The sequence below is a fragment of the Corapipo altera genome, unplaced genomic scaffold, assembly GCF_003945725.1.
Source record: "Corapipo altera isolate COAL_440 unplaced genomic scaffold, ASM394572v1 24b, whole genome shotgun sequence".
NCBI lineage: Eukaryota > Metazoa > Chordata > Aves > Passeriformes > Pipridae > Corapipo > Corapipo altera.
Genome location: NW_020884888.1, coordinates 1,634,069 through 1,661,266, shown reverse-complemented (window position 1 = coordinate 1,661,266; position 27,198 = coordinate 1,634,069). Strand labels below are relative to the sequence as shown.

At 40.8% G+C, this 27,198-nt stretch overlaps 1 protein-coding gene across 1 annotated transcript; it reads right to left on the bottom strand.

Annotated features, from left to right (window-relative positions):
* Nucleotides 1-373: 373 nt before the first annotated feature.
* GLIPR2 (GLI pathogenesis related 2) lies at nt 374-26,242 on the bottom strand. Its single transcript, XM_027643890.1, has 5 exons — nt 25,923-26,242; nt 14,557-14,665; nt 10,660-10,763; nt 3,028-3,105; nt 374-1,975 (listed from the first exon to the last, which is right to left on the bottom strand). Exons 1-5 carry the CDS (start codon nt 25,933-25,935, stop codon nt 1,815-1,817), a joined length of 465 nt encoding a protein of 154 aa, XP_027499691.1. The 5' UTR covers nt 25,936-26,242; the 3' UTR covers nt 374-1,814.
* Between the last annotated feature and the right edge of the window lie 956 nt (nt 26,243-27,198).

Here is a 27,198-nt window from a genome sequence, read left to right as displayed (position 1 = left end):
GAAGGAAGGTCCCAAGGCTGCAGTTAGTGAAACACACAAGCCTGAGTGGGAGTCGAGTGGGTATTCTTTACTGGCAACACGTCAGCCGAGAGAGGGAGCAGCAGAAATGAAATGAGATACAAAGCAGGAGTTTGAGAGAGAAAGAGGTACGCCTCTTCAGCTTCAACTGTTTGCTCAATCTTTATATGAAGGGATGATTTATGATCTGCTGTATGATTTATCCTTTCTTACAAGGCCTCTTTTTTTATTTCCTGGACTAGAATACTTGCTGCTTTTATTTGCCCCATGTTCCTAAAGTAATAATGTCATACGTTAATGTCCTAGAAATAAAATTTGAAGATTATTCCACAATGAATCAGGTAACAGCAAAGGCTTGAGTAGTTCATATGCAAAAATATTTATTTTTCAGTTGTTCATGGTATGTATTAAATTCTTGGTTACAACAAAAAATTGTAACAAACAGCATCACAGTGACATATAATCAAGCCATAACAGTGCAGTTTATTATAACTGTGTAAACAAAAAGAAGTATTTCTGTAATGGCACTCTTCATGAACCAAATTATGGCATACAGAATCTTAGCAAAAGTCAAAAGAAACACTTGAAGAGAAAAAAACAAACAACAAATTGAAGCGGTGTGTATGAACCTGGCCAAAACGGCCCAATCCACATTTCATCAGAGAAAATAGTATCCTCAGCATTTTTGCTTGGCTTGTTTTTAAGGAAATTAAGTCTTCATTTTTTTCATAGCATCAATCCAGCATGTGAAATATCGCTATTATTGAATGATATGCACAAAGAGCAAACATCTCTTAATTATAACCATGTGAATACCTCCTACTGTGACATTATTAAAGGAGACGAGATGATCTGAGAATGTTATTCTGTAAAGCACGACACCTGTGAAAAATGTTCCTTAGGAAATAAAAATAAGTTACTGAGAAATAAAATCCAAAGTGCACTGTCAAAGAAACTTTTTTTTTGGTGTAAATATCAAAAAGTAGAATCTTACTTTTCTGTAACAGAAGTAAACAATTTGATTATAAGACAAGGTACATACTGTAAACTGTAAGGTGGACTTTGAATCTGAAGTACACTCATCTCAAACATATTTTATATATTAGCACCTAAAATGGGATTTAAACAATTTTGGTCGATTTCAGTTCATGCATTAATTATGGTTTGCTTGACGGATAAAATTTCTCAGCAACCTTTTAGTGTTCTGTGAGATCCTCTTAATCAAAACACACAGGTCTGAATGCCACTACATTTTACACGTATGCCTTTCATACAGGAAGTCTGCATATGTTCCATCTGCAGCGAAAAGGTCCCATAGTAGCAGGAGGTAAAGACAGAGGAAAGAAGTTACAGTTATTAAAAAAATACTGGAAAACTGAGAGTATTCATATAATTCATAAATATTGAGAGTAATCATATAATTACAAGCTGGTATCTTCAGTATACAGAAGGCTATAAATTTGCTTGTTTAAAAAAAATAAAGACATCCAACATGTGCCTACTCACATGCTGACATGGAGTTCATGCAAACTATTTAAAAAAAAACCACCATAAATTTTACCCTTCAGAAATGATGCATATACTTCATCATCAAATAAACTGAGGCCCCCTCAGAAGCAATAGGGACTTAATGTGCACATTGACTCAAGCAACATGTAATTGCTTCCTCTGTAATGAGAAGTGAACAGCAGTATCAAACAGGAAATTTCATCGAATAGTGCTTCATTTCAAACACTGTTAGGTCCAAATCCAGGTTCACTTGTCATTAAGCAATAAGATGACCTTAAAAAAAAAAGTTATTTTCTTGGAGGAAGGACATTTTCTTCATAATAGCCTGGATTTACTACATTGCCAGCTGGATCATATCTAGCCACCACAAACGTTGAGCCATCACTAGCAGATGCTTTTCCGACTCCCATCTTTTTTGTATTCTTCCAAACCATTGCTGTGAAGTGACCTGAAGAAAGAGAGAGAAACATATGCATTCACTTTAGGTACTAAATCTGTAACATCCCCTTTACCATGTGAGGTGCTAGGAAAGAAAAAAACAATACAAAGCTGCTTCTTTTTCTAACAGGTAAGGACACGAAAAAGAACCCTACATTTGCATTTTGTCTTGAAAAACCCTGATCCATACTGGTTCCCTACTACTATTCCCATTTCCATGTCCTATATCCAAATAAGAATACCTACTTGGAGAATCACGAAAGAAGTAGTTTGGGAAGTATTTGACATAAAATTCGACAAAGATATGGTCTTTACTCTCTGCAGTGTGAACAGCAATTCTGAGAGTGACTTATTATTCATTTGCTTTAACCACTTCATACTCCCCCATGTGTTTGCATGTGCAACTCTTCAAAAGAACACTGTTTTTGTGGCTTCTTCTGCCTAGTTTAATAACCACCCCTGCATTGTGCTGCTTCATCAGTTGTTCCCTCTATGCATAGACAAATCCCGTGGGAGAAAAACATTATTTTCTTCATCTGAAACAAGCTCAGGTATCTCTCTTGCTTGAACATTATTCCAGGAACAATGTCCTTAAGTTCATTCCACACCAGATTGTCAATATGCAGCCAATGGCCTCTTCCTGATCTCTAAATTTTAACTCAAGTGATCTCTGTGAGCAGAGTGATATCATTCAGTAGAGGTCACATGTCAATATAAACAACACCACAGTACATTTAGTAAGACACCTATATGATTCCAATTTAGTACTTCCTACAAATTAATTTGCCTTAAAAATAAGTTGCCTGTTAAAAACTTAGGAATTGGAGGAAAAATATGGTACTAAAAAAAGTCACTAGATTTTGCTAACTTTCTCATTTCTCAGTTTCCTTTTACCTTCTGCCAGTTTTTACACAAAACTTTAGGGAAATTCTAATTTTTTTTCCATTTCTAATATTTTTTCTAAGAAAAAAAGTAGATTTTTTAAACATATCAAACAGGTTGGCTAAGCAACTTCTTAAAATAGCTGTATTTTTGAAGAGATAGTGCCCAGTTTGAACTTACCTGTCCCAGAAGAAAACCCTGGGTTTTGAAAGCTGTAATTTTTTATTTCACTGTACCATCTGTCAGCCACATCCTTTCCTGAAAGACAAAACAAATATGCTGTGAAATCATGACATAAACACAGAAGTGTAGCTCACTTACAGCCTGGCCAGCAAGATCTTCTGTTAAAAGCTGTCAAGAACTTCTAGAAACATGGAGGAAGTCCTTTTACTGAAAAGAGTTTTTGAAATGTAGGTAACGTGGCAGCACAAAGTATTTATAGTTTCACAATAGCTCTTGCTACTTTTGTCACAGAATCACAGAATAGTAGAGGTTTGAAAAGACCTTTAAGACCATCAAGTCCAACCACTAACTCAGCACTGTTAAGTCCACCAGTAAACCAGGTCCTTAAGTGTCAAATTTTCCTCATATCGAATCTAAATCTTCCCTGGCACAACTTGAGGCCTTTTCCTCTCATCCTGTTGCTTGTTATCTTGGAGAAGAGACTGACCCTTATTTTGCCACAACCTCCTTTCAGGTGGTTGTAGAGAGTGATAATGTCTCCCCTGAGCCTTCTTTTCACCAGGCTAAACAACCCCAGCTCCCTCAGCTGCTCCAGACTCTTAACCAGCTCTGGACACACTCCAGCACTTCAATGTCCTTCTTGTAGTGAGGGAACCAAAAGTGAACAGGATTTGAGGTGAGGCCTCATTAGTGCCAAGAACAGGGGGATGCTCACTTCCCTGGTCTTGCCACACTATTTCTGATGCAAGCCAGGATGCCACTGGCCTTCTTGGCCACCTGGACATGCTGCTGGCTCATGTTCAGCCAGCTGTCAAACAGCACCCCGAGGTCCTTTTCCACCAGGCAGCTTTACAGCCACTCTTTCTAATTTATTAATTTAATAAATTACTAATTAATCCAGTGCTTCTAATTAAGCACCTCATACCACCAATGCCATCAATGATTTGAGTTCTGCTTGATGCAAACACAGTCCATCAGTTTCTCCACTGGAGTACCAGGGAACCCGTGGCCAGCAGAGCCTGGCTCAGACCCTGGGCAGGCAACCCATGAATCATCTTTAGAACCAGGCAGAGTTCATCCTGTTGAGGAAAGATCTCTGCAGCAAGGCGCTCACCGGGTAGGACAGAGCTGATGATGAGATGAGTGTTATACTATCACCAACAGATCAGGAAACAGGACCGTCCATCAATTCTCATCTGCTGTTAAAACTTTTCAAGGCTGAAGTTAGAAAATCCTTTGTACAAGAGAGAACTGCGTGGCATAGCATTTGGATCAAAATGGTCCAGCAATCCCTTTAGTCCTCAAAGAAACATCTGGAAATCTTAACACATCGAGTTTATGGGGTTTTTTCTGCCCAGAATCTTCTCTAACTTTCAGCTTGAAAGGTAACAAAGACACATCTCTCTCATCTTGGATGAGTGCTCCTCTTATTAGGTTTCTACACACAGGTTTCACCAGCTCCTTCTTGAAATGTGTTTGAAAATGCCAGATTTTCTAAGCAAAGGGCACAGAGACCTGTTCCACATGGAGGCCTCCCACCTGTGGTGCATGAAGATACCCCCTTACAGCTCCAGATAAACCAAACAAAAATTACACTTCTGAAGTCCTCCAGTTGCCCATGTTCTCATCAGCATTGAATACTTCATATTTCTGAGTGCATTTATTTTTAGTTGCTTATATTTAGCACTTCGGCCACTGTGAAGATCCATTTTGAGACACACTAACTCAGGGTATACAGCCAGAAACCTCTAATGTACATGTTGCATCTGTGTGGCAGTCCATGTGTCTCAACCCATCAAAGGCTTTCACTGATAACAGCTGTATAAGGACATGACTACATCCAGGGATGTAGTTCAGACCAGAATTTGCAGATGCTATGCAGTCAAAAGTCAAATGTTACTTCTTTTCCATTACTGGTTGTTAGGAAATTGTTGTGTCAAACACTAGGCGAGGAAGGAGGGGGGGGGAGGTTTTTCCCTGAGCTACATCAATAATGATATTTCTGCTTAGCATTTCTAGATGTGTCATCAACACAAGGCCAGTAGATTTCATAGCAATGTGCCAATGCTGTTAAGCCTACCGTCATGAAGAATGCTGGTCCCTGGTGGACTGTTGGCTGCAGAACAGCAGTGACTCATGCTTTGCTATTTTGCAGCAAAAAGCCTTAAACTTGTGCAGTTCCAGAAGTCAGACGCTGCGTTAACTTCTTTAAACTTCATTTTCTTATGATTGAAGCTAAAAGGATGATGCTGCTAGCCTGGCAAGCTGGTTGTCAGAGCTGTCATTGAAAGGAAAATACTGAATGAAATGCCATCTCTTGAGAGGTTTGTGAACTGGAAGTCCCACAAACTTATATGCCACATTGCTAGTTAGGAATAGTGCTTAGTAGAGTCAAATAACATTTTCTTCATAAAAAGGTAGCAAAACCTCTCTTGCTTCTCAGAGGGGAATAACAATTGGCTTCTTCTTTCCCTCTCTCCCTGCGCCAACAAACCCTGTAGAGCTGTTTTATGGCTGAAGTATGTAACACATATTTATTCGTTCACTTGTTACTCACATTAAAGCTAAATGAGGACTGAAAAAAAGTGCAAGGAGCAATCTTTATGCAATACAAGGGAAAAAGAAAAAGCACATAGTAAAAAAACCTGCAACAAACCAAGCAGATCATCCTGTCCCACTCCAGACTTGAAGGCTTTGAAGGATTTAGACACATTTGTAGTAAGCTGGGTGGAACAGAAGTACAGAACGTGATTGCTGACATATCTGGCCTTATGAAGCCCATGCGTTTTATGTGTACAAGTGCTGAAGTAACTACACTATATAAGTAGTATTTTTACAGATGTAGGACTGCATTCCCACTGCTACCAGCACTTCATTCCCTCTGTTAATGTATCAGTGTGATAGAGCATAAAGAATATTTAAAGAGAAAGTCATTCCCACTCTGTTTACTGTAGCTCTAAGAAAGAAGTGTGCTGCATGGGACAGAAAAAATCTTCATAATGGAAGCACTGCAGGACACATGTAAGTTTTAGCAAACACAGTATCTCTTCATAATTAATTTGCTTTTAATTTAAAGAACACTATCATGTGAAAATTTTTTAACTTTTTAATTCAAGGGAGGTGGCAGTGCCATCAGATAAGACTACCTCAATCCTCCACCTGAAAGACAACAAGCATAGCTGGACAGCATAGCCTATGATGTGCTAATTCCCAGACTTCAAGGATGAAAACTTGCAATTTACTGAGGCCAGGCAGTGAAAACCTAGAAGTTGATCACTATGCTCCATTTTTCACATGCAAGATCAGGTTATCATTTTATGGCATTGCTGTTATCATCCTTGAATTAAAAGAGTCATGGTATCGTAAGCTGTGAGAAAATAAAGACTAATTCGTTTCCAGCAAAAGAGAAGATGACCAAAGGACTAGGCAACTTTTGACAAACTATCTTGAAATCATGTTAAAGAAGTGTCCTGTCAGTGAAGGGAATGAATTGTATCTGTCACATGCCACAGGAGGTGAGAGGAAGTCCAACGCAGAAGTTATTACTACCTGAGAAGACAGGTAGGTACATAGTGATTGAACACTCTCTCTTTCCTCTGAAATACTTGTCTTCTGATTCTTTGCCCTTTGGGGAGCAGTAAACAATGCCCTGGTGGGAACAAGACAAACCAGTGCTGAAAATGACAGCTGGCACACAGGGGACTAAGGAAGAACTCTGTTTTGAGCTCGGTGATCCCCCGGCTTCCAGAGAGAAAACAACAGAAGGGTCAGCAGAGCACTGAGCCTACCTGCTTTAGCAGCAACTTGCATCTCAGACTTACCCTTTCAGAAAACTGACTACAATATTTCCATTTAGAAGCATTATGGAATAAATTATGTAGTCCTATTTACAGTCTGTTCCAGTTGCTTTTCAATGTTTCATTGAAAACAGCTCCCACTGCCTCAAAAGTTCCTCCAAAACAGGGGTTGGTTGCTGTTCAAAATGCTTTTCAATCAGAAGGAAAGAACACAGAAAAGAAATCACTGCCACCCTTCACTCATGATTATAGCAGAATGATAAAGTTTACTTCTATCAAGAAGTGTGTGGACCTGCCCTATGGTCAGCCCTGTAGCTTCTCTTCTGTTCCTCCACTTGCAAAACCAACTAGTACACTGCTGAGTTTTTAAAATACCCTTCCTGTTTGCATGGCTGTAAACCACACTCATAGTTGCAATACTTTCACTGTGGAAACACAGTTGGACTCCACCCTTCTCCTAGTGCTCGGTTAGACTTACTAGATGTTCATTTCGGAACAGGCTGAATCTCACTCTAATGAGTTTCAACAGTACCATGATAGACAACTGGAGTGGAACTGCAGCCTCAGGGATTGGTATGTCCAGGTACAAGCTACTGGGGACACCAGGATCCAGGGACAGCTACTGGGCAGACTGAGTGTCTGAGCTTAGCTACTGCAGAGATCCACACTGGGATTCTATTTCTATTACTGAGATGTGTGCATATATATACACACTCACAGAGGTGTATATATATATATATATGTATATGTATATGTGTGTATATATACATACATATACACACACACGTAAAATAATATAATTATATATTAAGCACTATGAAATATACATTATATCTACTTTTTAAATCAATTACTAAAAAGATATATATTTGTATGTACGTATACTATATTAATTTACTTATACATTTCCAGTAGGATATATCATTGCAGTCAGCCAAAAAGGGGAACAGGAAGAGGCCACTGGTGCTCTTCATTTTAATGCTGACTGCATGGGTTTGTGCTGCTCTGCATATATATGCATGTATAAGCTGTATATGTGTATTTCCAAGCCTGGAAATACATTCCTAGCCTCACCACTGGGAACACAATGCTGTGGCAGCCCTACTGCTGTATTCAGCTCCCCATAACACTTAATTTCTCTAGGCCCAGCCTTACTGTTTCTCCTCATACCAAAGAATCCTTAAATCTTCAAGTAATCCCACTGAGTGAGTTGCTTGAAAACATTCTAATAAAATCACATAGGACATATTTCTCTGCAAGGATGGGCAGCACCTTGGTAATCTACTTAAAAACTGGGTTATCACAACATTCCTTCCACCAGTCTGAGGGGAAAGAAGGTAGAAGATTTAACTTCACCTCAGAAATAAAATATCTACCTAGAATAAAGTCATACTAATGGATTTTGGAACTAATTATCTACTTTCAGCATTCCTCATACAGGTCCTTATTTTATTTTACTTTATTTAATTTAACAGTATTGTATAAGCTTGGTGTTAGACAGGGCTGAGGCAGATGGTGACTGTGCTGCTCTGCCTGCTAGTCCCGATCTGTAGGAGATGCAGGTTTTTCCCATAACAGGTTTGGGTGATAACACACAGTGGATTTCTCTTATAAACTCTCTCAAATCCATAACCTGCAGTGTTTTCACAGGCAATACAGCACATTCTTCATGACCACACCAGCCATCCCAAACAGAATTTAGACATCCAGTGCTTGCCTTCATCCTCCAGACATATGAAAAATGAGATGAGGCATCCTGAGAAGCCTGACATACTACAGCTGCCAAGGCAGGCTGTGGCCTCTTCCATTAGTGGCAGATGACAGCTCACTTATTCAAACACAGACAAAGAGAAGTCTGCCACGAAGCAGTTCCTGCAGGACTAGAGGGAGGAAACAGCTGTCAACTATTTCTTGAATTACAGGGATAAACATATTTCCAGCAACAGCTTTAGGGTATGTAACTCTAAAATCCTGAATACAATTCAAGGTATTCTTGTACCAGGAGAGGAGTCAGACTAGAAGGCTTTATAGGTCAAAGCTTAAATCTTCTCTGAAACAAGAAATGCATCTTCTGGCATTATTACAGAACTCAGTAAGAGCCAAAATAAACAGCAGCATCACTTTGTGAGAGAGAATACAGAATATGTTAGAGGTTTATTGAGTTTTGCTTTATCTGGGGAAGAAACCGGAAGACATTGCCTCCCTTTGTTAAGCCCTTGAATGGATGCCTTAATCCAAATTTCAGCCTCATTGAGCAGGATACAAATTAACTATCCAAAGGGAACTATATGAGAAAAAGAGGAAGAATGAACCAGCTCCACAGAGATGAAAACTAAGCCCAGAAGAGAAAATAACTTTCTTTGAAGAACTAGCTTGCTCATTCTGGTACTTTGAGTGATCCTGCTTCATTGGAAATGTAGAAGTGTTTTACAGAACAAAAGAGGATATAGGATATATAAGGCATTCCATCCTGTAGATAAAAAAAAAAAAAAAAAAAACCAGCAAAAGTGCTCAAAACTGGAAAGTTATGTATGGAAACAGTGCATTGAAGAAAACAAATTGGATCCAGAAAAAGACAGACATTATGTAGAAGGATTTGTGTGTTATATTTCCAGCTCTCTAAATGGGAATTCTGTGACTTTAACCCAGGGGGAAGGAGTGCAGGGCATTAACACAAACAAGAAGAAAGAAGTAAGCTCAGTCAGTGAGTCATAGCCACTATGCAAGCTTTGCTGTACATCTGTGTTTTCCCATGCTGCTCTGAACCCTTGCCTCACACTTTTGCAAAGGACAGAATGCCAAATATGAGTTGATCAAATTGTAGTTTTCCACAATGGGTTTCTTTTTCAACATGAAAAAGTACCCACTTGGGACTAAAGTTGGCACTTGAAGAGGAACTAAAACACGTCCCTGAGCCTAAAACTCACTAAAATTTCCAGGTCCTTCCAGCACAGCCTGCAGAAATGAACTTTTGTTTCCTCAAGGCTGTGCTGGAAATTCCAGAGGTAGATTGGAATAAAGAAAACAAGTGGTCACTTTTAATACATCCCACCTGCTGTCCCTGCAGGCTGAGGCACTAGCCCTGCCCACTGGAGGAAGCAAGGAGGGAAGAGCCTGCCGAATCTCTCTCCAAGGGCTCACTGCAGGCTGTCAGCCTGGCGAAAATTCAGCTCCTGGGGCATCCAAACCAAAGGCTGCCAGTTACGTGCTACATTTACAATCAGAAAATACATGGAGTAATTTTGTCTTCAAAAATGAAGGAATAGAAAAGGGCTCAAAGCCTGTTTGCTGACAGAGTGGACATACTAACATAGCAACACTGTCACTTTGGTGTCCAGTTTCCCATTTTTGCCCCCACAAACAGGAACTGCTGTATAGTGCGCAATGGACATTTTTCCACTTTCCTCACCACAACCGTGGGCAGACCTCTCTTTGGCTGGGACAAACTAAGGACAAAGGTGAAGTACATAGCATTGATGTCTTCCTTCTCTCCCTCTCATGGACATGCAAGTAGCACTAAAGACAGCTCCACAGCAGGGACATACGAAGCAGCCTAGCTGCCAAGTGTCACCTCCAAAGGAACACAACACACTACCACAGTCCCTTAACCCCTCTGTGGCTACATGTGCTTCTTGCTCTCCATACACATAGGTGATTGCAAACCACCATCCTGTCCCCAGGGAGCCTGGGCTAGGCTGGGCTGGGTGGTGGTGGATACATTTTTGAAATAGAGGAAACTCCAGCACCCTTGCAACCAGATGCTCTGAGTTCAAAGTACATGAGACAAACTATTTATCTGGTGTCTGTGAGACAACAAGAGAAGAAAACTCACCTGACTGGTCATAGGATGCCCATGCTAGGTTTTCGCCACATTTTCCATTAGCAGACTCAGAGCTGTGCTTGAGGACCCTTGTGGTAGCCAGTTCTTCTGCATACCTAGCAAAGGAATCCACATATTGGGTCAGGGACCATAGCTGCAACGAGCAGCAAGGAGGAAGAGAAGGAGATGCAAGCAAGGAATTTTGCTGGAAGATGATGACTTTAAGTCAAGTTATCAGGTTGCAAAGCCCTGAAGCCAGGGATGCTTTAATCTTATGTAGATCTATTAGTTAGGCAAAGGGAAGGCCCAGAGGCCCAGTCTTTCATGAGCATCTGTATCACCCCTGAGAAGGGCCTAGAAGAAATCAAAAGTCAGGCCTCCTCCCACCACATTCTGCCCATCACCTGGAAATCCATTGGCCATCCTTAGCTGCAGCCACTGGTGGAAAGGGAAGTACCTGTAGCAATTGTTACAGGTGTCACCTCCTGACATTTCTAGGCTCCTCATGGGAGTAAACCATATGTTCTCAGTGAGATTGGAAAACAAGACAGAAATGGGGATTCAGTTAAAGCAAGCATAAAACCCCTACTTTACAAATGAAAAAAAAAAAAGTCAAATGCAAATGAACAACAGTGTGCTAGGCAATAGGATGGAAGAGAAGGAGACCACATGGAGATTCTGAGGCAACAACTGTGTAAACTGACATAGGGATAAGCAGAAACCTTTTGGTAGAAGTTGACATGTGTGAGAGCTGTTAATATTTTACTGTCTTTCAACAATAGGGTTAAGAAGGACATCAGGAATAAACAATTATTCTCTTTATTCAACATTGGAAAGGCTTCAGTACAAAGACAGTGAAATTGGAAAGACTATTTGTTATTTCTCATGGCACAAGAAACAGGAGGCAACAGGGAGAACCATCAGGTCACAAATTTAAAAATCAAGTGAGACGAAGCACTCCTTTCAGACTGTGGCAGAAGTCATTGCCACAGGATGATGCAGACACTGAAGCCCATGTGGGTTTGAAAAAGAGAAAGACAAAATTACAGTGTGTGTACGTAGGGGAGAATCTTCAGGACTTGTAAACAACAGCACCAAATAAATGAGGAGACTACCCACTGCTTAGGAAAACCCCAATTTGCAGGATAAATCTGTAATTTCCAGGAGAAGATAACGGGGGAAGGATCAGTACAATTGTTTTGTCCTTCTACTCCTTTCCTAATCATGAATTACTGGCATCTGCCAGAGAAAGGAAATTTGTCCAGCTGAACATTTTGCCCCAATCTAGTACTTCAGTCATTGGGTTCTAATTTCCTTCTGCCCTAAACCTCCCATCAAAACAAACAAACAAAGCTACATCCATTAATTTAGAAATAATGAAAAGTCAGTTGTCAGTCTGCTACAGTCCATGGGGGAGGGGGGAAAGGCCGTGGCACTGCACAAAGGGGTCTGACGAAGTTTGAGACTGCGATGCAATGCCCCTTTAATGGGGGTGCACAAGGGCTTTATAAACTCTGGTGTGGAATGCACCAGAAAATGGGGTGGAGCATGAGACAGACAACCAGGGAAACGAACAGGGATAGGGACTCAGGCAAAGAGGGAGGAACGAGCTCTCTCCTCTCTGCAGCTTCTTCAGCCAATCAGAGAGGGAAGCAAGGAGCAGGCATGCCTGGGCAAGCCCGGGAATTACAAATTCCGGGGAATCATACAATGCAAAACACATAATAACTGTAATAAAGTCCTTTCAATCGCTGTATATCTTTTTCCATTCCTGAAATCATTCCCATTCTGATTCTTGCTCCTTCACATCAGCCTGCTAGATCCTGAACTGAGGATCTCCGGATGCTCCTTCATGCCATATATCACCACAGTCCCATAGTTTTTCTCTTCAAGGATTCCCACATCCCAAGTTAGAGGGAAGACTGGAACAAAGTACACATTAGAGATGGATGAAGCTGCCAAGGATGTGAGACAAAGGGTGATTAATACACTCCAGCTCAGGATGGAGACTGAAAGCATGAGATTTTCATCTGAGATCATCACCCTATGCTTCATTACAGTCAGAGATAAACAGACACCTGCTGAGGGTGACTCATCTCATACTAAAGTAGGGATCCATAGTCAGTTCATCTAACCTGTCACCGTTACTGGAACAAAAAACAGAAGAAAACAAACCATTTTCAACACAGATAGAGAAGCACAGAAAAGTATCCAGAGATACACCAAATACATATCAACAAAGGGATCAGATGCACCTAAAGAAAAGTTGTTCTTCTTTGAATTTAAGAATATGCAAAATCTGTCTTGACAAATATGAGATTTCTTAAATTTCATCTCTTTTATTCATATCAAAGCATTTCTGGTTCTTGGTATCAACCAATTTTACCAGTCTCTGAACATGTGTCTTTTAATTCTTTCAAGTTAAGCTACAGACCACAACCAAACAAAGGTTTCCTACTGTTATTCATCACACAGGGCAAGTCAGCTTAAACCAGAGAAGACTGTGAGGAATTTCTGAAGGATCTAAAAATACCCTGCAAGGGCAATAGCACGTTTAGAGATAAATGTGGAGCAATGCATATTTGATAGAATAATCTGAACTATTCATACAGGCTGACTTGTTCAAACTAAGTGCACCACTTTGGAGACATAAGAAGTGCTATTGACAAGTCAATGAAATCTTTTCTTCACTGTGAGCCATCACCTAAAACAGAAACAAAACAAGCCTTAGAAGAACAGAAGGAAAGCCCCAGCAGATTACAAAGGTACATGGATGAGTCACTGGCATTCCATCTCTTAGAAATACTGTATCCAGTTATCATGATGTCTCAAGAAAAAAAAACAGAAAAAGTGAAAAACCCAAGATTTTACTTGCCAAGGTCATGTCCTCATGCCATGCAGACAACACTTGGCAGAGATGACTGGTCTAGGAGTGTGGGAGCTGGTGCATCTGTGTGACAGTGCAGCACCATGCTGGGACGGTAAATCAGGTTCTGCAAAACTACAGCCTCTCTGGCTCCCAGCCAGCCAGCCCAGAGAAGTCTGAATAGTCATGGTAGAAAGCCTAATGATCTTTTACCTGCAGGGATCAAACTGGCCATTGTTTAGCTGTTATGGGAAGACATTTCTTTTCCGAATAGTTTTATCAGCATTTGCTCCTTCAGTTATATTTCCTTTGCACTGTAAGGATCAGCCTGGAAAAACTGAAGATTTTTAAATCTACTTTTTGAAAAAGGTTGCTGTAAAGTGAAAGGAATTAATCTGGTTGTCGTAACTACAGTAAAAAGGACAAGCAGTATCAGACTCAAATTTGTCTAAGAAAGACTTAAGTCAGAGAGCAGGAAGATGGATTCACTGTACGTTAGACTGACAAGAAGCTGTGCAGTCTTCAACACTGGAGAAGAGGTAAGATGTTTCCCTCCTGACAGAATGGAGAATGTATCATGCTTTTGCTTTTGGGGCGGGGAGATAGATAATTAGATCTGATTCCTTCTGATTCCACTGATCTTAGACCAGTCACCACTTCTTACCATGAAGAAGTTCTTTATCTCACTATTTCAGCAGCTGTGGATATTCTCCTGCAGATGATAATCCATCATCTGACAAAACTGGTGGTGAAGCATGGTTTCGGCAACTACCAGAGGAGACATACCAGTGCAGACCGACACAGCAGCGTCTGAAAACGGGTCCAGGAAAGATTTATACAGTTGTGACCACAGAAGTGTCCATATAACCAGCTAGACCTATGTGATGGAGAAAGAGAGCACAAAAGAGTGGAGTCCCACACCCTCCACCCAATAAGTCTTCACCGAGTATCAGCATGTCAAAAGGCATTTTTGTATGCACAGTCGAACCTAACAGATAAAAGTGTCACAAGTCTCTTTAAAGAAAAGAAAGGACTGAACTCACTGTTGGGCTCCTCTGTTTAACTTCTTGCAGAGTTTTAAGGGGGGAACTCCGTGTTTCTTCCTGCAGTCATTGTGTGCTTTCAAGACTTCTTCAGCAAATTGTTTGGAAGCTGAAATCACATTAAAAAAATTGGAAAGGTCTGTCAAATACAGACATTGGTGATGACAGAAAAAGCATACCCTGTAGCTAAGACCCTGGTGCAGGCTAGACAGAAGAACAGAAGAATACCACCCTCATTACCTGGGAGTAGGATGAAAGGAACCATTAATGACTTCCATCCAGAAATTAACAGACACTCCCATTGGGATGGTACAGACTCACCAAAGGTTGAAGAAAAATGTGATCCTTACCGCTTTCCTCAACAGCAAGGGGATTTAAGGTTAGTCAGTCAGTTTTTCAGTTCAAAAGAAAAGTCGGTTTGACTTATTTTAAGATATCAGTGCTCTGCATCATCACTGCAGAGTCTCAGAGTAAGTGACAAATAGCTCCTTCAAGGAAATGCATTAAAAATGCAAATTATGGTCCACAAATTACCTGTATTAGTCAGGACACCACCTAAAGGAAATGAAGATCCTAAAATGTTCAGAACTGTGGAAGTACTTTGAAACATGTACCATTCTTCTTATTCATTATATAGTACAAATTCATAGAAATCTCAAAATGCACCCTTATTTGGCTCAAGACAAATAATTGTTCACAAACAGCAAATCCTAAGGAAAGAAACAACTGCTAGGGATGAGTTTTCCCCCCTGTGCTAGAGTGTATTCAGTAAACATCTGAAAAAGCAAAGTTTTAAAACAGCTTATGTTTGTACCCTGGTGAACTTGAGACTTTCAGCAGCACAAGCAATCAGTCACAGTGCAATTCACTTTGACAGCAATTTCATGTTACCTCCTTTTATGCCTTTGCTGACTTTTCTCAAGACTCAGAGGGGAAAAAAAGTCTGCCATTGGTCACTCTGTGTAATTTGCTACTTAAAGAGAATTTTGGAACCTGAAACAGGGCATTGGGACAGTTAGAGAGGTATAGATAGCATCTTCAGAACAATTTTCACTTTATCGTGCTGAAGCTTCTGAACAGGGCAAGAGAAATCTTTAAGTATTTAACTCTGCTTTTACCCTGACACAGGTTTTTACATTTATTAGTGATTCACCAGCTTCATTTCTGAATATCCTAACTGCACGACTACCATCATTTTCCCTGTAAGACACTTTTGAAGCCCAAACAGACCTCATATCTAGAAAGTGTTTCGAGTTATTAACCTCAGATTTCTCAACTTCCTCTTTACTACTCAATCCTAACAACTAAAATCAATCATTCTCTGCTTTATTAGCAAGTACACTGTTCTGTTGTTTATAATGATGCACTTTCCCCACAACAGAGCTGTCAGTTTGCACATACTGCTCTCAGAACTTTTTCCCAAGGTGATTACCCAACTCACACTCATGTTTTAAGCTGTTCTCGGCGTTCTCTCTAGTTTCCTCAAGAGCATTAGGATAATGCAGCAGTCTAAGATTATCTCAATATCCAGTGCACATAGGAAAGCCATTACTGTTCCATACAGTATGTTAAACCTAAACAGTTTGAAGTTGGGTTGACTCTTTCCTGACCAATGTGCCATTGTGGACACATGTCTAATATATTCTCCATCAGTATGCTTCCAGGCTCTTTTTTTTTTGTGGTATCAGCAACCCTTTCGAGTGAGATGAGATCTGCCCACCACACCCTCCTCCTCTTCAGTTCTCCTTCAATTTTTTGTATCACAAGTTGCATATCATCAAACAAAACAGGCACCTCCATTCTGGTATTCAAGCACATCCTTCACATCCCCTCCTCTCCTTCCCCCCCCCCTTTTGCTAATGAGCCTGTCCCATCACTCTTATTACCATTGCTCACAGCTCACTGATTCTATCAGGCCAGAGTCCTAAACCTCTCATCTGCTACATCCAGTGAAGGTAGATAAGGGTAACCTATTTGCACAACCATGTATCACAGAGGAAACAACACCTATTACTGAGGAAGGCAAGCCTACAGCCAGTTCATTTAAACTCACTGATGAGGGGGTCCATGCTTCCAGCAGTGAAATGTTAAGACACTTTGCAAATCAAAGAAGTTGAAACACAGCTTTGAAAGTTGCATCACATACTTCAGGTTACATTTTTTTTCATGAGACCATCCTAAAGCTTGTGACTGTTATCACCTGGACTTAATATCCCATCCGCTCAGCATTGAATAGTAGATAAACAATCTGACCTGCAACTATGAAAATGACAATAACAAATTAAAATTTAAAAAAAAGTCAACTGAAATACAGATTTTATCAACATCAGTCCATCCATTAACTGAAATAATTCATAATTCAGCTCTGTACTAACATTCTGATTTACATAGATCAACAAATCATGAACAAAACTCAGCTGTTTCTAGTTACAGCAGGCACTGCTATGCTGTCCCTAGAGAACCTCCATCTTCCCTCAAAGTGGCTGCTATAGAAATACTTATCTTCTGTGACTCAAGCTCATGTGCTAATCACCTCCCTCTGCACAGCTTCTCCCGTGCCTGATGATGTGTGGAAAGGGACACCCAACCGCCAGATACATTTCAGACTTGTTTCAGGAGGCATGTTAAGTTTTTCCATTTTACCAATGTTCCATACACTGAGAAGCCAGAAATTAAAAGTGAGAGTTAATGGGAGTTTTCGGGCTCCCACCCAAATGGGAACAGCTTCCCCAACAGCTTTGGAGACATACTTTTTTCCCTTCATGTAAGCTGCTTAAGCTGCTAGAAAAAAAATATTTTCTACTGCCAGGAAGTTAGGTTTGGTCAGGAATCATTACAGAACTTAATTAGTAAAACAACTAAAGGTGTTAGATACAATTGCTTCCTCCTCATTATTCAATTATTTACCTCTATTTTGTATTCTTCTGCAACATTGGCTAAGATAATGACAGCATGTGACAGTAAATTTCCAGGCTATGATGTGGTACAGAGCACACCTTGCAGTTGTGATTTTGGACTTCCAGATTCATTGATTAACTTTGTGTGATAACAGAAAAGTAAGCAGAGGCATCTGGGTTGCCTTTTCCCATCAGATTTGTTTTTCAGAGTTTTCTTATTTCTCTATTCTTACTGTTTCTGACCAAAACCAATCTATTTAGTCTCTCTTGGGTGAAGAGCTCTTCACATCTCTGAGTCCCATCCTGCCTCTTCTTTGAACCATCTCCTCCTGCTGTTTCTCCTTTAGTTTGGACATCGAAACAGAAGCGAGTTACCTGAACATGTATTCCACAATACAAGCTGCTCTGCATCACCTTTGCAGCTGTCAATTGGACCTACTCCACTGGTCTTGCAGAGCTGCAAGATGGTACGGGGAAACAGTAACAGTAAATTATTCCACCAAGCACCTCTCTACCTAATCCCAACACAACAGAAATGCTCATTGCTGGAGGTTGGACTAGATGACCCTCAAAGATGTCTTCCAACACAAATGGCTCTATGGTTCTATGAAACAAACCTCATGTAGAGTCCTACACAGAAGAGTATCATTATGTCTGTCTCGATTGCTCTTTGAACCGTAACAGAGGCCTCAAACTTTTCACCCAATGTTTGCATTACAGGTAAATGGAGATAATGACCCCCCCCTTTCAATCCTGCCCCCAAAATAACTAACTAGAAATGTGCTCATACAATAGCAGGACACTGCATGTAACTTCCACACTCTTTACAGCCCAGAATCCAGGCAGAAAGAAGCCAAGTGCTAGAATACATGGAGAGGACACAAATGCAAAGTAGATAGAAAACACATAAAAGGTAACCAAGTAATTTTTTTAAAGACTGAGTATAGCTCTGTTTTGATACTGAAATCTCTTCAGTCTCCCCTGACTCTGCAGAATAGCTCTACCCTACTCTGAGAGCAGAAACAGGGTGTGGAATAAGAATGCAGCAAATACAGCTTTTAATATGTCCAACAGGTTTGTGGAAAAAGTAATTAGAGGCTTTAGGGAACTGTAAAGTAATTGCATCAAGAAGTCTTTTGTTACTGTCCTAGATAACTGAATATACTTCTATTTTGACAAACTTCTCCAGTGCTCCAGTCCTTCTAAAGGACTGGACACAAACAAAATTCTTGAGTAAAAAACACCCCAGCTTATAAAGATATTTTCATCTAGACTCTTCTAATAGACCTGACATTTATTATTAATAATCTTTATCCTCACTTGCAATGTTATTCTCTGGAAATTAGCCTTAGCTGAATCTTTTACACTCTGAGAATAGTTTAACTGATATGAGAAATGTTAAGAAGACAGTTATGTTCTACTGCATTTTGACTCAGCACCTTGGTTTGAAATCACAAACGCTTCAGGGTGGTCTTGTGCTGGTTGGCCTCTGCAGTGACAGAGGGAGTGAATGTTTCATGTTTCCTTCTCCATTTATTTGACTGCACTTGCTTGCCCCCGCATTTGGCACTGTAACATCTCCCAAGACTGGCCCTTAATGCTATTCCTAAATACGTCATTTGGGAGCATGGACCTGATACTCCAATTCATGAATCCCTTTCAACCATAAAAGCTGATCTCCCTCAGTGCCAAACTTCCCTGCTCTCTAACAAAACTGGCTGACTGCTTGGAAATACACAGAAGAAATGAAATCACATATACATCTTGGAGGAAAGGAAAGATAAAATCATCCAATGTTCAGAAAGTATTATATCCTAGGTGGGGTTTCCTTGGCTCCTTTTTTGCCTTTGAATCAAGAATTCAATAAAGGGGCAATGTCTCCATCCCATACAGTAGGCATTTATGAGGGATATCATAATTGTTGCTACATTATTTCCCTTACAACCTGAATTATGCTATAAACTTACTAAAATTTAGAAGAGAAATTATTGCTTATCAGAATTAAAGGAATTGGGAGTTATAATTAGAACAAGTTTGAATGGGAGTAGTTTCCTGAAACGTTCTTATGTTTGCTGCTCGAAATAGCTTTCCCTTCAGCTCAGGAGATCCTTTTTAAGGGAGGAGTTTCTGTGATGTTTTTCAGCATTCAGTTTTGCCTGAACTTTGTTCACATAGCTGCTTACCACTGAAGTGAGCTTCAGGACAACAGTAAGAAGTCTCAGTTAATTGAGTCTGATGGACAAGGACATCACTCATTTTTTTATATGGGCTTGCTTTACAGTAAACAAGCAACTTAAAAACCTTGCATTACCTGTGCCATATGATGTAACACATTCTTTTCCCCCTTACCCAATTTGAGGTATATGGCATGAGAATAGGAAGTCAACAGTGTAATAATGTTTCAATGACATTAGTCATGTCACCTTTTGATTGCAAATCCTATTCTTGCTATGACAGACACTGTTGATTACTTCCTCACTTAAGGCCTTTTATAAACTGTTAGGCAATTGACTGCCCTGATTAAAAAGGAACACCTGAGAAACTGGAAGCTGCTCAGCTCTGGGAAGCAGCAGAGCCTTCCAGGATATAAGCATTTAAAAAACAAGCAATACTAATCACCAGTCTTGAGCACTACAGGACCAAGTGCTCACTTTCACTGGAGGCAAGGGTGGGAGGAGAAATCCTCTGCTCATAGCCCCTCTCCTCCAAACAGACCCACAAGTCAACAGGCAGAACAAGCAGTCACTACCACAGAGTGATTTTCTCACATAAGGTGGGAACTGACTGCTCATCATATCTAGAGCAGCCAGTCTTGGCTTTGCATAAAATACAATAAAAATATTATTTTTTATTACTATTCTGCCAATTAGGACAGGTGAATATTGTAACCATGCCACACACCCACAGACACAGCTCTAGGAGGCATTTAATCTGGTATGCTGGTAACCCTTTAAAAAGACTAAGGAGAGTCTCCCATTTGTAAGGTCTTCTATTTGTAAATCTAATTGCCACACAATTCCTAGGGCACATACACTTCCAAATACCAAAGCCACAAGTGACCTGCATGTGTTAGAACCACACTATGCAAGAGAAGAAATTCAAGCAAACTTCTCCATTTCTTCTCTTCTTCTGTCCTCAACATTGTATCTGCTTAGACTTTATAATTACAGTAATTTATGAAGAAAATAAGTGCAACTATATTCACTAATGAGTAGCAGCAGAAAGCGTTTTGAGCAATTGAAAACAAGTAATTGAATTAAAATTGAGTAATTTTTACTGGTCACCTATTCGTATTTTGGATGCTGCATATTCTTATGGGATGGGCAGCCATAGACAGAACCTTGTTTGTACCCAGTGCCAAGTTCATTTTACATAGAACTGTGAGCTGTTTGGTGCCAACCAAAGACTTTGCAAAGTGAAGAATTTCACAAAGAAGAACTGAAAAGAGGTAGAACAATCCCATGTCTCCTGGGATATGCTCTGTCATTTTTTACCATGTTCTACCATTGCTTGGGGTAGGCATACCTCAATTAGGTTTAATCTCATTAGTTTCAATACCCTCCCACCATGCTTTTCTGCCAAGGACATCCAAGATAACTCGGGCAATGTCCAAAGTATATTTATTTATGCACCTCCCTGAGGCAGTGAAATATGGCCACGAACATTTCTTCTGATCACTGATGTGTAAACTCCCCTATCCAGTAGCGAAAATCAGGCAAGGAAACACAGAGAGCTTTCTTCACTCATATTTACTATAAACTACATCATATCTTTCTCATCCCTCTACTCAACAGGTTAAACCTGTTATCATAATTCTAAATCTTGGCAAAAAGGTTTGTATTTCCTGAAATCCTGAATAACAGAATGGTTTAGGTTGGAAGGGACCTTTGAAGAGCATCTAGTCCAACTCCCCTGCAGCGAGCAGAGACATCTTCAGCTAGATCAGGTTGCTCAGAGCCCTGTTTAACCTGACCTTGTACACTTCCAGGGATATTAAATGATGTTTGTGGTGGCCTTAAACAAGCCCATATCGTCTTCCTACACAAGACTCCAGACTACAATCCCATTTTCTCACCCTTACTTGCACCAGGGAGGTCGGCCACCTGCGTGGCCTCACCTCATCCCCCTCTGCAGGGCCACCCAGCCCAGCTCTGGCAGAGCTGCTGCTATTCAGACCTTCACAGACTAGGCAGAATTTGCCTACATCTGCCTGTAAAAACAGAACATAGATATGCTCCAGCTAATCTTTGGAGAACAGCAAGGCCTCTACAAAAATAGAGATCTGAAATAGCCTTCTGGCCTGTTGAGATACATAAACGACAAAACAGTTAAAATCAAAACACTCATTTTCTCATACTTTTTGCTCCTGCACATAGAGCAGCAACAGAGGCAAATTCAAACTCAGTCAGGATAGACACTACAACCGTATTGACAGAAAACTAAGTCTGAATCTTCCCAGCAATAAAAGCTTTCTTCATGCTTAACTTTTTTTTTTTTTTTTGAAAGATTTCTTGGAGGATTCAGAAAGAGGAGATGATTTTTTTTGATGTACAACTCAATAGTATAGGAAACCTTGGCAGGTGTCTCGGTTGTTACAGACCATCACATTGTATCTTAATTCTTCGTGAGCCCTTCACACTTGTTTTGGCATTATCTGACTTGAACATGAGGAACTAAGGGTACTAATCTAGCAGTCAACAGGAGCAACAATTGCTGCATTACCCTCTTTTCCCCCACCGAAACCTGGTGGTTCAAAAGACAGGTAAAAATCGGGCTCAGAATATTGTTTGTCAAAGCCTAATGCATTTCTGTCAGACTTTTCTCTATTTGATATTTATTGAACTTGAAGCAAGTAATCAATGTTTTCCGCACACAAAAACTGGAGGTGTGGGGTTATGAATTGAATTAACCTTGGTTTTGAAAGGCCCTTTTCTCACCACACCTCCAGTTCAATTCTGGTGTAAAGAAAAAAAGACAACAACAAGTTCTGCAAATGTCCCGATGTAACCAAATGCAAGCGCTCAGTTGCTAGCAGTTTAGACCAATTCATTTTCTCTATTCCCACCAGTCCTGTAAAACCAGCCAGCACGAAACACTTTGTCATTTTGGCAGCTTGCGGGTATCGCGTTTCTCAGAAAGCCAACAGGTCACTTCTCTAGTATACCTGTACTTTTGTTACAACCTGCCATGGCTGTATCCTACTGAGATGCTGAAGTACAGATTAGCGCTTCAGATCAGCTGAAGATGTAGCTCTCCCTGAAGGAAACACAACAGTCATTTTTACTGTACTCTGAAGGTGCATCTTGAGAGTTAAAAAACAGCACATGTTTCTCAGATAGATTAAAACCATCGTGGAAAACTGCACTGAGTCTGATTTCTGTCTTTTTCTTCTTGTCAAAACATTTTCTCAGCCTTTTTTTTTTTTTCTGTACTGACTCAACAAGTAGAACAGTGGGCAACTCCCAGTCTTCTCTGAGTCCCACCCACATTTCCAGAAGGGTAAAAAAAGAGAGAAGAGAGAAATAAAAAAAAATAAATATAAAAGGTAATCCAAACGCTGTAAAAAGATAGCCAGTATTTACTGACCCTGTCCTTGTCTTTCATAGCGTCTGCAGCCACTTGCCAGAGTAAAGACGGCGATTCCCCCGCCATCACCTCCACCGGGTTTTTAGGGACCAAAGCGAGCAAGCTCCCTTCCCCCACCAGGCTGAGCCAGAGGGGAAGTGGAAGAAATGAGACTTTTAGCAGCCTTTTTCTACCACCATCCCAGCCTTTTCAGAGACTCCCACTGCTCAGCAGGAATCCCCGTGCTCCAGAGCGGAGGAGTGGAGCTTGCAGCCAGCTGCTTCCCTGAGCATCAGCTGCAGCTGCTCGAATGGATATCCCCTCTGGGGCAAGGGCTGCCCTCAGAACCCCGGCCTCCGGCCCGCACAGCTGCAGGGGGGTCAGAGCCTCGCCAACGCGGCACTCACAGCAACAGGGCAACGAGGAGCAGCCAGCTCACCAGCCCTTCATTTCCTGCAGAAATACTTATCCCTGTCTTTTTGGTTAGGGCTCTCTAGCGCCTGTGGGGAGGGCTGCCTGCACCCCCCACCAATCCAAATGCTGCCTGAAAAGAGAATACATGGGAAGGGCAGAGGAGGTCTCTATGTTTGGCTTGAGTATTTGCAGGACTTACGGTGATGGGAGACATTTTTCTAAACCTGACAAGGAAGTTTCAGTACAAACTTGGTTTCAGCACAAACTTGGTTTCAGCAGCCTGCAGCTTCCAAGGAAGAAATCTGAGTCAGAAGTACCAATATCTTGCAACACTGAGCTCTGCTCAATGAAGCAAAACCAATGCTAAGCCTCTAGCTCTGATACTCGCAATGAACATTGATTCAAATGCAATGTAACAGCTAGTAATATAAAATTATTGAAGACCATTTATCAAAGAACTGCGATTTTCAACAGTAGGATTTCTTTGTGTGGTGATACTTCTACCTCAAGACAGGTTTACCAAAACCAAAAAGAGACTGCTCTGAAGACATTTATTTTAAAATAGTGGTCCCACTTTACATGAATTAGAGCATCCTCAAATTTAGACTTCAGGCAATCTCTGCCTTAATCTTTCTGACCCAGGAGAGGAACAAGGACTCTGTTTCCAGGTTAAACAGATTCCAACCTGTTTCATTTTCATGTACCCTAGTATAGAGAAACTTGCTCACATTGCACTTCAAGAGTACTACAGTGGAAATGTGAGGTATTTCACACAAAACACAGAGGAAGCAGTACTCTGTAAAACAGCTGCTCTCCCCATTCAAAGGCAAACCACACTGAATGATCTCAGACAGGAATTTGAAGACTTCAGTGCATTGGAAAGGGCAGATGGGATTTAGTTAATAAACCAATTGTCAGGACAGGATCTCAGTTTTATGATTCACCTAAAAATATTGCACACAGCTCAAAGATAGTAACCTGGACTCAGTTTAATCTTTATTTGAAAAGTGTGATACAACTGACAAAATATGCACCTAGATCTCAAGTTTTATTTGTATAAGTACTTAGGGATGCAAACATTCCCCAAGCCTTGGCAAAGGGAGTTTTTCGTCTGTAACTGCTCCTAAGTTTGGAAAAATCAACTAATGTGTAGCAATAAATGTACAGGAAAAAACAAAGATGGTGATTGCCTTGTGACTGTTTTAGCAGTGTGCATGTATTAAAACAAAAGGAGATTTTTACTCCTTCTGAAATTGGGAGCTTATATGGTATTTGTACTTTTTATGCTGTTAGCATAGGAAGTGCTGAACTTGATACTTCTGAGCAACTACACTTATTTAAATTGTTATAAGGTTAATTACTAAATGCCAATCCACTTTAAAACATATGCAGCTGCCAGTACATGGGGCCAAACCCACTGGCAGTCACATAGTGCTTTGCCTGGACTGGATGTCATACCAGTAAACCCTTTACAGTCACGTTTGCAGTCAGTTCTGATCTCATCTAAGAAGCTGACCTTTAAAAACAAAGAAAAAGAAAAAAACCAACATACCCATGCTGAGGCCCACTAAAGTGTTACCCACACAAAGATTTTCCTCAGTTTTCTCTGGAAGAAGTCTTGTTTTTGAGTGAATAGAGTACTAGGTTTTGCTGAGCCCATCCCATACATGCTGTTTACACACAGGACAGACAAACAATATGCCACCAGGCTCTAATTTGTCACAGAAGTAAAGTCCTAACCACAAGATTAAAAATACCCTCCATCCAGTTTTATAGCCGTTTCAGAAGTTTGGCACAGATTTTCACTCATGACTCTAACAGAACAAGGTAAGAGAAAACAGGGGGCATAAGCCCTCCCGTCTTAATATCTCTGGCTCCTCGGCAGCTTCGGAGGTGTATTCCCCAGCCCAGACTGCCAAAGCAGGGCACGCAGACAGCTGGCGGCAGTGAGAAAAGAAGCAAGAGCATAGGCAACAGCAGGGAGAAGCTCCAAGGGTACATGCACAGCTGGGGAGAGACTTAGGAGCTGAGGTGCCCTCAGTTAAACGGCAACCAAATCTTAAATCTAAATCCTTCCGACAATGAAGGGTGATAAAAAGCTTCCCCCCTCTCAAAGCATCCTGCTGCCCATCTGCAAGGCTGGTAAGTTTTGTCAGACAGCTAGACGTGAAGTACTTTTAAAGCTATAGGGCTTATAAATATTTTACACAGCAAAGCAAAAGTAATTTAAGCTACAAAATATAAACTGTATATAAAATACAGCTACCTCTACACTGCGCAGGCTGGGGAGAGGGGGGGTCGTTTTTCTTGGTTTTTGCTTAATCTAACTCCTTGTCAGAGAGAAAGCTCCTCCCAGACTGTACCATGCACAAACGAAAGCAGCTTTCTCCGAGGAAAGCCACTAACGCTTTAGCAATGCTTTCTGAGCACAAAACCAGGCACAGACACTGTATGAAAACACAGCCAACTGCACGATTTTCCCATGCTCACCTGATTTTCCCATGCTCAAGTGGTGGGTTTTTTTTAATTTCACCTGCCGCCTCCTCTCTTGACTGAGTTTCGCCGTTAAGTGCCGGGACGAAGCGTTTGCAATTTCAGTTTAACTTCTTCAGACGCCTGCGACCGCTGCCGGAGAAAACTCAGCAGCATGAGCCCGCTACTGCCCCTCCTTCAGCGCTGCGATAAGCCTGCCCATGCCTTATAAGGCACAGGGACACCACTCTTTTTTTTTTTTTTCATAAAAAGATCCTGTTTAGGGTCAGCAGCTATTTATCCTCCACAGTAACCAAGCAGCTCCAAAACACCATATGTTTTCACATACCAGTTTAGCTTAGTAATTGCGGCTGTCCTCTGATAAGAGTAGGCTGTGCAAGGAAATTCTGCTGACAAATAATTCTGCTGCCACCGTAGGCATAGCCCACGAGGCTAATTCATACACACAAATGCTGCTGAAGTTTTATCCTGTTACTGTACGTTAAGTTAAAACAGGAAGTCATAAACCACTTTGAACTATAACTACATTTTTATGTCTAAAATGAATCACTTCCTGCACTGTTGCAACATAATCCGTAGAAGGTATTAGTAAAATAAAATTTTGCAGGTTAAAGAGGAGCAGTGCTGATGGTGTGTTTCTGTAAAAAGAGTTGGATGTGCCTACACCTCATTTTATCTGTGTAAGCACTGTGCCACTGTTATCTTCACATTACATCAAAACGCCTCAAGCTAATCTGGCAAATATTAACTACTTTAACTACAGTGAACAGGATACTTTGATTTAACTTCAGAAGTGCTGCATATCTCCAAACAGTCATTCAGTTACGTGTTTCCAACTTTCATCTTTTCATCACCATGAAAAATCATCTGAGGTTAATGCTTCCCAATTTTTCCCAATGCCTTTCAAAATTTCGAAGTTCTACTTGGTTTTGTGCCAAGTCTGCTGGCTCAGCAGGTTTTAATTATCCTTCACCCACCTCTGGAGGTGAGTTCCATGATGAACAAAGGAAAAAAAACTCTCAGAAATAAAAAGATGTAGGGTTTTGGGGCTTTTTTTAAACAAGTAGCAGCAGCAGGTGGGGAAAGACAACATCCCTTCACCAACACACTGCTTCTCCTGAGGTTGTTTCACTGGCAGGGCTGAAACAGAGGCTGAGGGGGTGTCACTAACAGCTGACGGGATCACTAAGAACTAAGGGTGAAACCCATGGAGGAGGAAACAGCAGGGTATGAGAACACACTCGTCTTCACAGCTGCCTGATGTTTACCCTTG

Bases quoted from the DNA above. Each gene is read 5' to 3' on its own strand.
- GLIPR2 (XM_027643890.1), bottom strand. The intron at 10,764-14,556 runs GTGAGTTCAGTC...TTCCTTTGCTAG, and splicing joins TTAAACAGAGGAGCCCAACA to GTATGCAGAAGAACTGGCTA. The intron at 3,106-10,659 runs GTGAGTTTTCTT...TTTGTCTTTCAG, and splicing joins GGCATCCTATGACCAGTCAG to GAAAGGATGTGGCTGACAGA.